We start from the raw sequence: 15,420 nt of genomic DNA, 5'->3' as shown, positions 1-15,420 counted from the left end.
CCTTTGAATTCTTAGACAAAGAACTCAAGTGATTTACTGCTAAAATTATTTTTCAAAACTTGTTGCATATTTTGACCAATTTTCTGCTTTCGAACTCTGCAAATATGTCAACATTTCTTTTTGTTGAGTCTTAAATAATCACACATGAAGAAATATATTACACAACAAGTTAAATCTGAAACGATCTTTGGCAGAAAAGATAATCTTGTTTGTAGTGTCTCAATTATGTCAAAGTTAAATTTCATCGAATATATTCAATTACATAATTTTGGCTCTTATGGTACCTTGGGGGCATTTCAATTTGGTTGCATTGGAATACCTACTGAATTGTTATTTGATTAGAACAACCATTGCATAAGACACCATTTAAGTGAAGTAAGAGTTCTCTTCCTTTAAATAAATTGAACCACAGTTTGCAACCTATATACTGGTTTCATCACAAATCCACCCCAGAAGATGTAATTGGAGGCCGTGGATTACTACGTGAAAAATGAGTCTGAGTTTAGTAGAAATGGTTGGTGATGCTGTAAAGCCTTCGTGTGAGCTCATATCGACGGTCAACCTTATATTGTCTGGAGAGTCATTTTACCCGCAGTCCGCAGGCTCCTAATCTACGTTTGTGTTAAAGCACATGTGCACGTCTTTGTATCAATACCAATTTATCCACATGATTATGTTTACTATTTTGGTAGGTAATATCCACTCATCACCACCATACGTTTTTGCTGCATGAAAACGACAACATAATAATAGTGGGAGGATTAAGTATAACTGATCGCAATAAAAATACAAACGAAATTCAAAGACGTTACGTTATTCGGTTTCGCAGAGAAGCATATTCCCGCCAAAAAGGCGAATCCCGCACCATCAGCTTCGCGCCACGTGGCTCCCGGGCCCCACCCCCCCGGCCATGATAGTCCCTAGCCTCCTCCTTCTCCTTCTTCATTCCAGTCATTTTGTTTTTCCTTTTAACTGTTTTGTTTCTGCTAATCATCGGATTCAAAATCCTCTAACTATTTCTCGCTATCAATTTGCTTTTTCACGATCGATTTGTGTTAGTTTATCATACTGTTCGAAACTCTACTCAATTACAATCGGCAGACTGAACGCTTCTGCAAAATGGAGAAGCCAGAAATGCTGCCTGAGACGCTTGCTCGGAGTCAAAATCTCACCACCGCCGCCGCCAAGGTAAATTCAACTTGAAATTTTCTCAACTACTCACTCTCATGCACATTTAATTCGTTGAATTTTCACATAATTCCAATTTCTGATACTCCGCAAAACAGAAATTTCGTTGAATCATGTTTGGATCACGTTAGATACAAAAAGAGTTTCTGTGAGTTCACGATCGATTTGTGCTAGTTTCAAAATTCTGTTCAATTATAATCATCAGACTGAAGGATTCTGCAAAATGGAGAAGCCAGAAATGCTTCCTGAGACGCTTGATTGGAGTCAAAATCTAACCACCGCCGCCGCTGCTGTAAAGGTCGATTCAGCTTGAAAATTTCTCAATTACTCACTCTATGCACATTTAAGTTGTTAAATGTTTCACATAAATCCGATTTCTGACACTCCGCGATGAAGAATTGCTTGTTGAATCATGTTTGGATCACGTTAGATTTAAAGTGTTTGTATGTGTTCAGGAGGAGTTCGATTATAAGAAGCTGTGCGAAGTGAAGCGATATTACCCTCACGGTTACCACGGCATAGACAGGCGGGGACGGCCTGTCTACATTGAGAGATTGGGGAAGCTCGATGTGGAAGGGCTCATGAAGGTCACCACACTCGAACGTTATGTCCTGTACCAAACGCAGCAGTATGAGAAGACAATCAAAGTCAGATTCCCTGCCTGCTCCGCCGCTGCAAACAAACACATCAACAGGAGCATCGCCATCCTCGATGTTCAAGCTGTGGTAGTAATTGATTGAATTTCTCTCTATTAGTTCTCTTCTTTTATCCAATTCATTGATCAGGTATTTGATCACATGTGCAGAGTTTCAAGAGTTTCACTAGTCCAGTGCAGAAGGTTCTTCTGCAGCTGCGCAAGATCTTCAACGACAACTATCCTGAGGTATAAAACTCAAAAAATATGTGCATTGTTTTGATTTAATCATAGGCTATATATGTTCATTTTGGTGGTGATTCGCAGACCCTCTCTGAAATGGTGATTGTGAATGCCAGCCCCGGCTTTAAGTTGCTTTGGAACGTCGTCAAGTGCTTCCTTGACCCTCATACAGTGTCCAAGATTCAGGTATATATGTTGCCAAGAGCTGCATCAACCACTTGTGCATATCTCTCTAGTTTATGAGTGAAAAAGGGTGTTTTTTGTGATGCATTGTTAGGTTATTGGCAGCAAGTACCAGAGCAAATTGCTTGAACTGGTTGATAAAAGGTCAGTGTAGCTATCTGTTTGTACTTGTATTGTACTTGAACTAGTCCAGTTTTGATGATTTCGTCGAACACATTTGGATTTGGTACCAGCGAGCTGCCCGATTTTCTTGGGGGGAGCTGTTGCTGTAGGAATGAAGGAGGGTGTCTCAACTCAGACAGAGGTCCATGGAAACACACATCTGTGGCTTACACTGGAGAGTGATTTATAAGCTATGTTTTGCTGGGCTGGGCTGGGCTATGGCTTGCTTGATGAAATATAGTAGTTGTTGTAAATGTATATAACAATAGTATATAAAGTAAATTCCACTAAGTTCAAGGAGACATTGGTTTGGTTGATCCTCACAACTACATTAACCTTAAGGAACAGCATATCATAGATAGATCATGTGTTGCCCTTAACTGAACTTTCTTGATGTTATGGTTAAATGATTGTTCTATCTTGTGCAAGCTACGTTTTCGATTTCCCTCTTCTGAGAAAGAAAATTCCATCTTGTTGTGGTAATAAAGAAGTCAGAACTTTTATAGTAATTGATTTTCCCTTTATTTTAATATATTAACAAATACTCTTGATATAATTGAAGTTAAAAGTTTTGTCCCTTTAGTGTTGCTGGATGAATGCTAGTAATATAAAATGGTTGGATGTAAATGCTGCGTTATATGTTAATAGTAGTATTGAGTAGAAGTTAAGTTCCATTTTTCACTTCATTTATTAAGTATTTAGTACTCCACAAGTTAAGTTTCATCTTTTGATATGTGTTTAAGTGGAATCCATGGCTTTAAAGGTGATAGAGACAGATAAAGAACTACAAAGAATTCTGGTTTTTATTTAATGTAAAAAAATATCATTAAATTGAAACATAAATAAAAAGTGAATAAACATCTAGTATTTCCTTCGTCCATATACGTGAGGCATTTTTTTACATGAGATTTAAAAATATAGTATCCATCATCGATATGGGCCCGCTATGAAATCATATTAGAAATGAGACATTCACTTCTTTAAAAGGCCTTATAAAGTGGAAGGATTATTCACACTTATATAGATTAGATGAGATCTTCACTAAGTCGACGTGAAACAAGATTTAGACATTTAACACGCCCCTGCATGTGTAGATACACATCAGACTTCTATCACGTGGGTAAGCAAGACAAGAGATAAGAACCATCATCGTCTTGGGCCTGCTCTAATACCATATTAGAAATGAGTCATTCATTCCCTTAAAATGCCTCATAAGAAGGGAGGATTATCCACTGTTATATAAATGAGATATGATCATTACCAAGTCAGTGTGAGACAAATTTTAGAGATTTTAACATGCCCCTACACGTATGGGCCGTAATGACATAGAGTAGATAATTCACATGGTATAATTTAGGGGGTGTTAAATGTTTAAATCTTATCTCTTATCAACTTGGTGAAAATCTTATCTAGTTTGTATAAATGTGGATAATCCTCCTTTCTTATAAGACCTTTTAAGAGGGTGAGTAGTCAATTTATAATATTATCAAATATTGTTTCATTGATTACTATTTTTTGCACGATTGGATTAGCAATAAACTAGTAGTAGTACATTTGTTTGCATGCTTCGATGGTCCGTTTCCATATTGGCAAAATCAGGTTGTCTCCGGTTACAAAGAAAGATCATTCATAAATACGAGAATCATTCACAAGGGAGAATTTAGTTGCTATAACTTATTATTATATAATTATCCATCTAAATTAAATTATAAGATTCAAATCTTGCAAACTCAATATAACACATATTTAATCATGAGATATAATTTTTATTCACTCCAAACCAAAGTGTACTGCAAGTCAGAGGCTGGAATGGAAAATTGTTCAATCAGATTATGGTCAACTGGAACCAAGGATAAATTTGTAATTTAAATCCATGAAGGGGCAACTTCACAATAGCTATTGTGTTTCATACAAGCCCAAGCATGAATCAAACAGTTTTAAAAGCCCATTTTCAATGGATCCAAGTAACAATCAAACACAAAACAAATGGAAAAGCCCACTTTCATGAAAAGCACACACTTCATAAAAAAAACTGTAGGGACTAACAATACAACCAAACGAGAAGAGGGTTTATACTAGGGTTTACTCTGTCCGTTCCACTGTTACTCAATACTCATTTCGATCAAGAAGATTTGAGATAATGTGGGCAATTCGCAGAGCCTCCAATCAGTTCAGGTAAATCGCTTTTCCTCAAATCCTATCCATCCCCGTATTCATCGTCTGAATCCATTTTCGATTTGTGTTCTGTGTTCTGTGTTCTGTTTCTTCTTCCAGTCCACTGCCGCGTGTTCGATTTGCTTACGGAATTTGGGATTTTTCATTTCTCACTTTGCATTTTTCGGTGCTATAGGTATAGGTGGCTGTCTCATTCCCCTCCTCCCTGTTTGTTTGATTTTCAGATTATTAACTATAAACCATTTGTTAAACCTTGTTTTTGTTTGGGGTAAATTTGTTTTTTTTCTTAGTGTATGGAGCCTGTTTTAAATTCAATTAGCTTTATTTCACATTCATCTGGTGTGGCCTCGGTTTATTTTATTCTTGGCTGTTTACTCACTTCAAATTGAATATTGTCATAATACTCTGTGTGTGTGGGTTGCAGGAACAAAGGATCACCTTCAAGGTCTGGTCGAATTTTCCGTGGGAAAACGGAGTTTGCAGGATGTTGTTCAGAGACTTCTAATGCTGCAATAATTGCACCTCGTGAAACAATATTTGATGGGTTGCTATCCTGTACGAGGTATTATAGCAAGTCATCTGGTTTCCCAAAGTCGAACAGGGAAGTCAGAACTTTTTCGTCCCAGGTTGATGCTAATGGAAATGGAGAGGACTTGGAGGATGGATTTTCGGAGCTTGAAGCTCCACAGAACTCAGTTGAAGAAGCGGCTTCTGGAGACGAGAGTGATGATGGTTCAGGCTCTGGATCAGAGCTGTCTGAGGATGAACTGAACGAATTGGATACACCTGGTTCTGAAACTGATGGTAAAAAAGATAAATTAACCAGAGCTAAAGCCTCATCGGCGATGTGTAAGGCTATACTAGCTGCTCCAACCTCACCAGTAAGCAAGGTTTTGGAGAAATGGGTTGAAGATGGTAAGGAAGTAACCGAATCTGAGGCACAGTTAGCAATGGATATTCTTCGTAGACGGAAACTGTTTGTCAAGGCCTTGCAGGTAATATTTACATAGTTTGAATGATATTTAGATGGGCGCTTTTTCTTCTTCAAAGAAATAACAATGTTATAATGAAATTGAAAATAGGTTACTAATAAGATTCATTGATGAGGGGTGTTCAGAAACTGAAGCTCAGAGGGCCAAGCTTCATTAACCATTTGCTGAGGAAATAATTTTATCACTCTAGTATCTTTATGAATGAACTTTCCCCCCGCATTCAGCTATAGCGAGAAAACTTACCTGAACTATCTAAATCTTCAATTAGTTCTAGGCTATCTAGTCTGTATTTATAAAGCTGTCACTTTGTTAGACATTATCATTCTAGTGTACTTGGCTTTCAAAATTTTGGTTGAAACACTGGCATCTATAATAATTTTCATTCTTTGCTTAGAAGTTGATTGGTTCTCTCAATCATCAAATATTTTGAAAAAATGGCTAAATAATCGAGCTTTACATTTTGTTCTTACATAGACATAATAAATTTCTACTTTACTGTTTCCATCAAATCATTATGATGTTCTCACTTATTATATCTTTATCTTTTGCAGTTGTCAGAGTGGTTGGAATCAAGCAAACATATTGAATTTACCCAGGCAAATTATGTTTCTCGTGTGGATCTAATTTCTAAAGTACATGGCATATTTAAGGCAGAAAATTACGTTAAGCGTCTTCCTGAATCATTTAGAACTGAAACTGTTTACCGCACTCTGTTGGCCAATGCTGTGTCCGCCACAAACGTGAAGAAAGCTGAAGAGTTGTTCAACAAAATCAAAGATTTAGGACTTACTGTTACGAGTTTCTCTTGCAACCAGCTGCTGCTTCTGTACAAGAGAGTTGATAGGAAGAAAATTGCTGATGTGCTTCTGCTGATGGAGAAGGAAAATGTTAAACCGACTGTTTTCACTTACCAGATATTGATTGATGTGAAAGGGCAGTCCAGGGACATTGAGGGGATGGAACAAATAGTTGAGACAATGAAGGCTGAAGGGCTGAAACCTAGCTCTCAAATCCAGACATCCTTGGCGCAGTACTATGCTACTGCCGGATTAGAAGACAAAGCTGAGGCTTTGTTGAAAGAGATAGAAGGGGATGGTCTGGAAAAGAATCGCTGGGCTTGTCGTTTATTGATGCCTATCTATGCTTCCCTTGGAAAGGCTGATGAGGTTGAGAGGATCTGGAAACTCTGTGAGTCAGATCCATGGTTGGAAGACTGCGTATCTGCAATCGGAGCTTGGGGGCAGCTCAATAAGATAGAAAAAGCCGAGGAAGCCTTCAACAAACTGGTAGAGAAGGTCAAGAAGCCCTCCTCAAAGCATTACACTGCTCTGCTAAAGGTCTACTCAAATCACAAGATGCTGACGAAGGGGAAGGAACTTGTGAACCAAATGGCCAGCGACGGATGCCATCTTGGGCCGCTGATTTGGGACTCACTTGTGAAGCTCTATGTGGGGGCTGGAGAAGTCGAGAAAGCTGATTCCATATTAGTGAAGGCCATAAAGAAGAAGGTGGGGAAACCTATGTTCACTTCCTTCCTTGCCATCATGGATAAGTATGCAGAGAGAGGAGATGTGCACAATACGGAGAAGATATTCCAGATGATGAAGGGCGCCGGTTACGAGTCGCGTACCCGTCAATACCACTCGCTCCTCCATGCCTATGTGAAGGCGAAGAAGCCGGCTTACGGGTTCAGGGATAGGATGAAGGCTGATAATATCTTTCCGAATAGAGCGATTAACAGCGAGTTGCGGAAACTCGATGCGCTAGGGAAGTCACGGGTGGATGATCTGCTGGAGTGATAGTTTTTCGGTGATTGCTGATGAAGATGAAACTGCTAATGACTTGCTGTTTTGTTCATTATTTTTATTAGGATTGATGGTTTTTTGGATGATTGCTGTTAATGTTGAAAGCAAATTAGTTCGCACAGCCTAGATATCTTCTCCATAATGAAGATCGTGCAATAACGATGGCCAATTCTATAGCCTCCTATCTAATTTGTTTTTTTATTGGGTTTGATCATAGTGTTTCGAACCCACCTTTGATGAAATCTGACTAATCATGTTCGATCGGGTGATTAAGGCTGAAAGTCTCTCAGCAGGTAGCGGGATTTAAACCTGTGACTTCAAGGTCAGCACTACTAACTGTGTTACAATATGTTAGGTTATTTACTACTCCAAATGAAAATGAAAGAAGCAATACACATATAGCATCAACGATGGTGCCACACTAGTTCATTTTAAAATTTTGCTTTTTTGGAAAGCAAACATGCCACTATAATATTTGTATAGTTGATCAATAGTGAAAGTATAAATATATCATATACAGTATTATCAGGATTTTATTTTAACACTATGCTATTTATTCTAAATAAAATCTATTATTTGATTTATTTCTTTTTGATATTGAATCTCATTGTTCATTTCTCTAAAGATGCTGAGTAAAATTATCAATAGAATCTTGTAAAATTTTAAAATGAATGTGTGGAAAAATTAATTTTATACTCCATAGTTTATTTGGTGATATTATGTTTAGTCCTCAATGAAAGAAAGTTATTTATAGTTGTTTTGACGGTATCATTGTTACTTTATTGATATTATTTGCTATTTCGAGGTTGACGTTGTTTTTAACTACAAATAAGCATGTTTTTTATTGAAAATGCAATCGTATACGAAATTGAAAAAAAGATCAATGTTTTTTTTATCGGTGGGGAGTATTATGTAGCACCACATAAACCAAAATATTAAAAATCTTGCATTGTTGGCAATTGACCTTAAATCAGATAATTCCCCATCAAATTTAACAAAAGTAGGGTATAACTTCATTCATACTAATAATAAGTCACCACACCAACCATACCATACACCAATTAGTCACGCGTCACATTATATTTAATTATTTAGCAAGCCATACAACATATATTATACTACATAACTACCCATTATCTCATTATATTTGTTTTTTTTTCATTTATCATTGTTTGTCACCTCTTTTCTTCGCAATCGTAGCCACTACAATCAGGGTTCACATTGAACACACATAGATACACCTACCAAACATGCATACAAAAATCAAATACAAACTTGTGCACTCATTAATCTAATGATAAAATAATTAATGTCTATGAAATTTGATCTCAACTTCAAATTAACTTAGACGTGCTCTCTAAAATTTTCAATTCTATTTATCTATATATAAAAAAATATATCTAAAACACACACCAATGAACAATTGTAAAGTAAAAAAACAGAATAACTTTTTTTTTCTTCACAAAAAAAAGGACTGTCTTAAAAAAAGCCAACTCAACTATGAGAAAAAATAAATTTTCATTTAAAAAAAACAGAGCTTATCCAAGCGTAAATATCGTGTTAGGAAAGTAAAGTAGAGGCATAAAACAGTTGTAAAATACTATGCTTTCCGCATATTCCCGCCAAATGACGCAGCACCAAACACAGTCACTCACGCCACGTGGCTGGGCCCCGCCGCCACTCTCCCCCTTTCACCACCGCCTCTCAACAAACCCACTACGCCATCTATCCTCTCCCTCGGATTTCCCTCCCTCCACCGTCGTCTCTCACAATGTCCAACGCCGTCGATCCACTCTCCTCCACGCGTGAGTCAATCAATCTCATTTCTCCGCACTTAATTACTTTGTTCGCGCTCTGCTAAATCATGATTTTCTCAATTATGGTGTGTCGGCAGAGGAAATGTGGTTTAAATTTGATTCGTACTCAAATTTCTGTTTGGATATTAACTAGGTTACGTCGAGATCAGGTTGATATCTTAGTCTCTGAGCGTCTGCATCTGTGTTTTTATTGTGGAAATTGAAACCTAATGTTTCTCTGTTAAAATTGGTAATTGATCATTGATTTACATTATAATAGTAAGAAATTTTTGAGGAAAGTGAGGTAGTAGGAAGAGTATTCGAGTGATTATTGTGGCAATCACAATTATATGCTCAAAATTCTGAAATGGTAAAAACTCATTTTGCTTGGTCAGGTTACTGTAAGGATGATGAACACAAACACATACCAGATCCTGAGAACTTGGAGGAAAATACGAAATCCGGAATTCTTAAAAAAGCCAAAAATGCATCTAGTAAATTCAGGAATTCTCTGAGAAACAAGATCAAACGGAGAAATGATTCTGGAGTTTGTAAAGGTGAAGATATTCATGAAATCCGGGATCAAAAGGCTGTCGATGCGTTTCGTCAAGCACTGATGATGGATAGTTTGCTTCCTTCGAGATTTGATGATTATCACATTATGTTGAGGTAACCATTTGACATTGTCACTCTGATACTTTTTTTCTCATTTCATTGATTGCAAGTCTGGACCAAGAGTGGATAAAGATGAATAATCTGTCAGAAACTTCTATATCCATCAATTTCACACGATAACCAAAATCCAGATTTCTATGGCCTGTTCTTAATATATTTGTGTTTGATGTACCCATACATACTGATGGAAGGATGTAATGAACAATCAGTGTTAACCTTTTCTGCATCTGTTTCCATATCCATTGTAGAATTTGTAAATGCCATGCAATTTGTCAAAAAAATCTTCCTATTACAGTAATTTTTGATTGAGCTTATCTGCAAACTCTTGTGTCAGGACCTTTATATTCTTTAGAATGTGGATCACCAGTAAACCACATATAATTTCCCAGAGAATATGACAAAAATGGTTCTCGTATTCAAATCAACATTTCTTTCTAAGTCTAGTCTAGTTTTACCTTTTACAAGTCTTAATACCCATTTAGGTGATTGAATGCTATATTAAAAAAACATCGGGATTATGATTCTTCCCATGTTCATCAAGAGCTTGTATCACACATGAAGCTGCTGGTGCACCTTTGCATCAGTTTTTCAGAAACTTTTGTGACCATGAAACATGGGCCCTGATCTATCAATAATGAACAGATTTCTGAAAGCAAGGAAGTTCAACATCAATAAGGCAAAGATCATGTGGGCAGACATGCTAGAATGGAGAAAGAATTTTGGTGCTGATACAATCATGGAGGTGATTTTCAGTTCATCTGATATTTATATTATGTTAAGCCATTGGATTACATGCAAGATTTACCCCAAGTCTTTACTGTTTCCAGCTCTTTGAAAATACATATAATGCGTATATACCTGCACATAGTTTTTGTAGCATCACTCACTTGGACGATTGGGGATTTCTATGTACAAAGAAGATAAATTTAATTACTCCCTCCGTCCTCCATTAATTGGCACCAATTTCCTTTTTCGTCCGTCCCTAATTAATTGAAATCCTTACTTATTACTCCCTCTGTTCCATGGTAATAGAGTCATTTCCCTTTTTAGTAAAAGTCAACACATTTCTCCACGCCTACTTTACTCTCTCTTATTTTATTCTCTCTTCATCTCTCTACCTTTTTCATTTTCCACTTTATTCTCCCTTTACTTAACTCACCTAACACAATTTTCTTAATCTCCGTGCCAAAAAGAAACGCCTCCATTACTATGGAACGGAAGGAGTACTACTTTTGGTAATGGACCCCACATTCCACTAATTTATTTGTTTTGCAAGACTTGGGCATGGATTCTAAGACGGGGGTTTAGTGTCTCTGGCAATTTGTTCTCGGGCTATCGTGCCATACTTTATTTTGTCAGATGACATTTAAATTTTAGATCTTACTCTAAATTTTCTCTGGATTTGTGAAAAAAATTCGTGATATTGACACATTTTTTTTTGTTTATTTCCATATTCGAAGAATTCTGTAATTTAATTTAAATCATGCACTTATTATCTTATTGTTTTGTTTTAACTCCGAATGCACTTTGTTTGTATCAGGACTTTCACTTCAAAGAGTTGAATGAGGTTCAACAATATTATCCTCATGGTTACCATGGTGTTGACAAGGATGGACGACCCGTATACATAGAGAGGTTGGGTATGACTGACGTTGATATGCTACTGCAGGTCACAAATGTAGACAGATTTGTAAAATATCAAGTCCAGGAGTTCGAGAGAAGTCTTGCCATAAGATTTCCTGCATGTTCAGTTGCTGCAAACAAACACATAGGTTCAAGTACAACAATTTTGGATGTTGAAGGATTGGTAATTGTTTGATATCGCTTCACGTTAAATATCATATCAATTTCTTTTTTCTCAAGAGATTATAATTTATACATGTGTTCATTTGTGCTCTTTGTTCTGTTCAGAATTTAATGAATCTCACTGGCCCTGTTGTCGAATTTATTAAAGTGGTTCAGAAGGTTGATAACGACAATTATCCTGAAGTATGTGCCTCATACTACCAAAGATTGCTTTGTAATTGTTAGGACTATATAGTCCACGGAAGATGTCACAATTAGATTCTCTGCATATCCTTCGGTTGAAAAAGATCTTTTCTTAATATATCAGACACTTTCCCGAATGTTTATTGTCAATGCTGGTCCTGGCTTTCGGATGATATGGAATGTGGTCAAACCATTACTTGATCCTGAGACAACTTCGAAAATCCAGGTACCTCATGAGTCCAGGTCTACTTGTATATTTGGGTCTGATGCTGTTAATACATGCAATGATGCCTTCTGAATGTATTAGGTTATTGGCAGCAATTATCAGAGAAAGTTGCTTGAAGTAATTGATGAAAGGTGACTATCACTAGAATTTTCTGACTCGTTGTCATGTAGTAGGAATGTTGGAACTCAGAATTTTTTTGGTTGGTAGTGAACTACCAGATTTCTTTGGTGGTTGCTGTACCTGTGCAATTGAAGGGGGCTGCTTGAGGTCTGATAAAGGACCATGGAAGGACCAAAATTTATTGAAGGTGAAAAGGCTCCATAACTATTTTAAGCATTCATCATCACACGACTTTGTGATTTTTGATACTTGAAACTTTCCATGTGTAGATGGCTCCGGATACAGAAGTGCATCTTGTGCAGACAGCATCAATTTCAGATAATGATGCAACTTAGTTGTCATGGTAAAGCATCATATATACTATGCATTCCTTAGTTTTCACTTCGGTTAGATTATTGAATTGTTTTACGTGCCAAAGGTTGATATTTTGTTGTGTCGTCGGATGTATCGTGCTGGGAAGTATACAGTAAGGAGCAACTGGATGTACTGCGCTGGAAAATCCGAGTGCCTTCCTGATCACTTCGTTGCAAGTTATAGACATATATATATTGGTAGTTAGGAATTTCCCTGAATTGTTAAGAATGAGGGAATGTTCCATTGTTGCAATTCGGGATCTATTTAATTTTATCTGACAATGATTACTATGATTATGTTTCAAATTGTATGCTTCATTGATGGGGTGAAATGTTTGTGCTGCCTTTGCTTTGCATTTATGTTAAGTTGAAGTAAATGGACAAAACTTAACTGGAATATTAAATGATGCGTATAAGTATCCAAAATTGTTTCTAACATGATCTCTTAATGTCCTTGTGCTTGAGGAAATGAACTAAGATTGGTAGTGCAATATCAGAATCCTCACTCTTGATGAGCTCTCCAGCAACTTCAGCCGGCGTCGCCTCAACTTCTCCAAGCAGCTCTCCGATCACCGGAAAGAGCAAGTGGTCGTCAATCCTCAGATAGGTGGAAGCAAGTATCTTGAAGCCACTGAATGTGCAGTAAGACATCTCCAAGTGCACGTCCATTCGGCCCGGTCGGAGCAGCGCCGGATCCAGCCTGTTCCTGTGATTGGTGGTGAAGACTATGATCTTCTCATCCCCACAACTCGACCACAGCCCATCAATGAAGTTCAGCAGCCCAGATAAGGTTATCTGTTCACATTCAACACTCATGTTTAGGAATGCATAGTTAAATTGGAACTGCCGGTTCGACTTGCAACCGGATCAGCGGTTTCAGGTTTCAAAACACGACTGGCCTTGATGGGCCTAACCGGAACCGGCTTATCGATTCGGTTCTGGTTAAAGCCGGTTCCACGGGAAAACAGAGAAACATTGAGGAAAGCTGTTTAAAAACTAGTTACAAACCACTGGTTTCCAATTCAAAACCGAAAGTATTCAAATATGCTGCCAGAGCGGTTACAGTTCTGTTCCGTTGGAACCATAACCGTCAATTCCGTATTGGCGGCACCCTTACTTATATCTAGATATATATATATATACACACATATAGTGTGTGTGTGTGTGAGAGAGAGAAAGAGAGAAACCTTGTCTTCCTGAGCTGCTGCGGTATCTGTTTCCCTGTTTTGCAATCCGACATTGCAGTCAATGTCCTCAATGACAAGTATGGAACGATTGGAGGAGCCAATCAAGAGCCTCCTCAAATCGGAGTTGCATTGAACCTCCCTCAAATCCAAGTCATAAACATCAAAGTTGAGGTAATTAGCCATGGCCGCAACCAAGCTTGACTTCCCGGTCCCCGGAGGGCCGTACAACAGGTATCCTCGTTTCCAAGCCTTCCCAACCCTCCTGTAGTAATCCTTCCTGCTCACAAACCTATCCAGATCCTCCATCAGCCCCTTCTTCGTCTCAGCCTCCATCGCCATCGTCTCGAACGTGGCCGGATGGTTCAGAGCCACCGAGCTCCAGTAATCAGTTCCGTTGTAATCAACCGTGTGCAGCCTGACAGTCTTTCCCTCCTCCTCCATCTCCCTGGCTCTCGCCAAAATGTAGGGCAAGTACACCTTCAACACGTAGTCTTTGTGTTTCCGGTTGAAACTGAGCTCGAAGTATCTCAGTTCCGATCGGGATGGCTCGTTTTTGGCGGTTTTTGTGACGGCGGTGGCACACTGCAGAGTCCATTTGAAGCGGATGCCGGCGTGGAAGTCGACGATCTCTTGGTTTTTGTCGACGGTGACGGCGAGGTCCTGCTGTTTGGGGGGCATGTTCACTTTGATCCTTGTGGTGGCGCCGGAGATTTTGGCCGAGAGGTAGACGGTGGCGGCGTCGAACATTTGGTTGGAAGTGAGGCCGTCGAATTCGTCAACGACGACAGTGAGCTGCCGCGAGAGCTTGGCGAGGGATGAGGATAGGTACGTTTGGATCTGCTGGGGAATGAGGTCGCTGGCGAAGGATTTCAGGAGGATGGCTGAGGCGGCGGCGGAGGCTGCCGCCGTCAGGATTTTGTCTGCAGGCGGCAGAGATTCGTAGGAAAATCTCATGTCTGATTTGATGATTCTGTGTGTGTGTTTTTGTTAATAGAGATGGATGTTTCTTGGCGGCGGGGTAAGCGCACGTGTGTTCCAGAAATGCGGAATTTGGGTAATTGAGTTTTGAAAGGTTATCTTTAAGGCAAATCTGAAAATTTATTTGATTACTATATTTGTTAGGTACAAATATTTGAAGAAAATATTACTTACATAAAATCACATTTATTAGATATAATTTGGATTTTCAGATTTGAAAACATTAGTATTTAAATATAGAGGGGTGATCAATTGCAATTTTTTTAAGTAGCTAACTCATCAACGCAGTATACTAAAAATATCAACATGATGACATTAAAATGTAACATATAATTTTGTTGATATTTCAATATACCGTGTAGACATTTTAATGTAATCGTGTTGACATTTTTAATACACTACGTTGATGAGTTAGGAGAGTTAGCAACTTAAAAAGTTAAAAATATAACACACCTCAATATAATACTTTTTTCGGCATTTAAAAATATAAACTTTTGAGTGATGTGAATTTTAATATATTTACTAGATATAATTTGGATTTTCATATTTGAAAACATTATTTAAACAATACTTTCTTCTGCATTTAAAAATATAAACTTTTGAAGTGACGGTGAGTTTTAATACAAATAAGATAAATAGAAAGAAAAAGTGACAGAAGTAGTTAGTAAAGAATCACATAAAAAGTTTATTAAAATAAAAATATATGGAGGAATT

At 37.8% G+C, this 15,420-nt stretch overlaps 4 protein-coding genes across 6 annotated transcripts; 3 read left to right on the top strand and 1 right to left on the bottom strand.

Annotated features, from left to right (window-relative positions):
• The first annotated feature begins 374 nt into the window (after positions 1-374).
• Positions 375-2,838, top strand: LOC121792758 (phosphatidylinositol/phosphatidylcholine transfer protein SFH12-like). Of its 2 annotated transcripts, none has more exons than XM_042190835.1 (7): positions 375-1,188; positions 1,394-1,486; positions 1,644-1,913; positions 1,994-2,071; positions 2,150-2,251; positions 2,343-2,392; positions 2,482-2,838. In XM_042190835.1, the coding sequence occupies exons 1-7, from the start codon at positions 1,120-1,122 to the stop codon at positions 2,591-2,593; spliced, it is 774 nt and encodes a 257-aa protein (XP_042046769.1). In that variant the 5' UTR covers positions 375-1,119; the 3' UTR covers positions 2,594-2,838. The 2 variants fall into 2 exon arrangements, with proteins under 2 accessions (XP_042046769.1, XP_042046770.1); XM_042190836.1 differs by having other exon boundaries at positions 378-1,188; positions 1,287-1,486.
• A 1,607-nt stretch (positions 2,839-4,445) lies between these two features.
• Positions 4,446-7,566, top strand: LOC121792750 (pentatricopeptide repeat-containing protein At1g80270, mitochondrial-like). The gene is made up of 3 exons (XM_042190824.1): positions 4,446-4,585; positions 5,010-5,580; positions 6,129-7,566. Exons 1-3 carry the CDS (start codon positions 4,551-4,553, stop codon positions 7,374-7,376), a joined length of 1,854 nt encoding a protein of 617 aa, XP_042046758.1. The 5' UTR covers positions 4,446-4,550; the 3' UTR covers positions 7,377-7,566.
• Positions 7,567-9,014: 1,448 nt separating this feature from the next.
• On the top strand, positions 9,015-12,907 carry LOC121792754 (phosphatidylinositol/phosphatidylcholine transfer protein SFH6-like). Of its 2 annotated transcripts, none has more exons than XR_006048940.1 (10): positions 9,015-9,187; positions 9,574-9,847; positions 10,496-10,595; positions 11,394-11,660; positions 11,765-11,842; positions 11,967-12,068; positions 12,150-12,199; positions 12,287-12,375; positions 12,458-12,531; positions 12,607-12,907. XR_006048940.1 is itself a non-coding variant. In XM_042190830.1 (10 exons), the coding sequence occupies exons 1-9, from the start codon at positions 9,154-9,156 to the stop codon at positions 12,521-12,523; spliced, it is 1,071 nt and encodes a 356-aa protein (XP_042046764.1). In that variant the 5' UTR covers positions 9,020-9,153; the 3' UTR covers positions 12,524-12,531; positions 12,607-12,907. The 2 variants fall into 2 exon arrangements, 1 of the variants encoding a protein (XP_042046764.1); XM_042190830.1 differs by having other exon boundaries at positions 9,020-9,187; positions 12,276-12,375.
• Positions 12,876-14,808, bottom strand: LOC121792751 (AAA-ATPase At3g50940-like). Its single transcript, XM_042190825.1, has 2 exons — positions 13,729-14,808; positions 12,876-13,336 (listed from the first exon to the last, which is right to left on the bottom strand). Exons 1-2 carry the CDS (start codon positions 14,680-14,682, stop codon positions 12,974-12,976), a joined length of 1,317 nt encoding a protein of 438 aa, XP_042046759.1. The 5' UTR covers positions 14,683-14,808; the 3' UTR covers positions 12,876-12,973.
• Positions 14,809-15,420: the final 612 nt, after the last annotated feature.

This window comes from Salvia splendens, chromosome 2 (genome assembly GCF_004379255.2).
Source record: "Salvia splendens isolate huo1 chromosome 2, SspV2, whole genome shotgun sequence".
In the NCBI taxonomy this organism is placed as follows: Eukaryota; Viridiplantae; Streptophyta; class Magnoliopsida; order Lamiales; family Lamiaceae; genus Salvia; species Salvia splendens.
The sequence above is the reverse complement of the archived record's forward strand: the minus strand, read 5'-3'. Positions and strand labels throughout refer to the sequence as shown.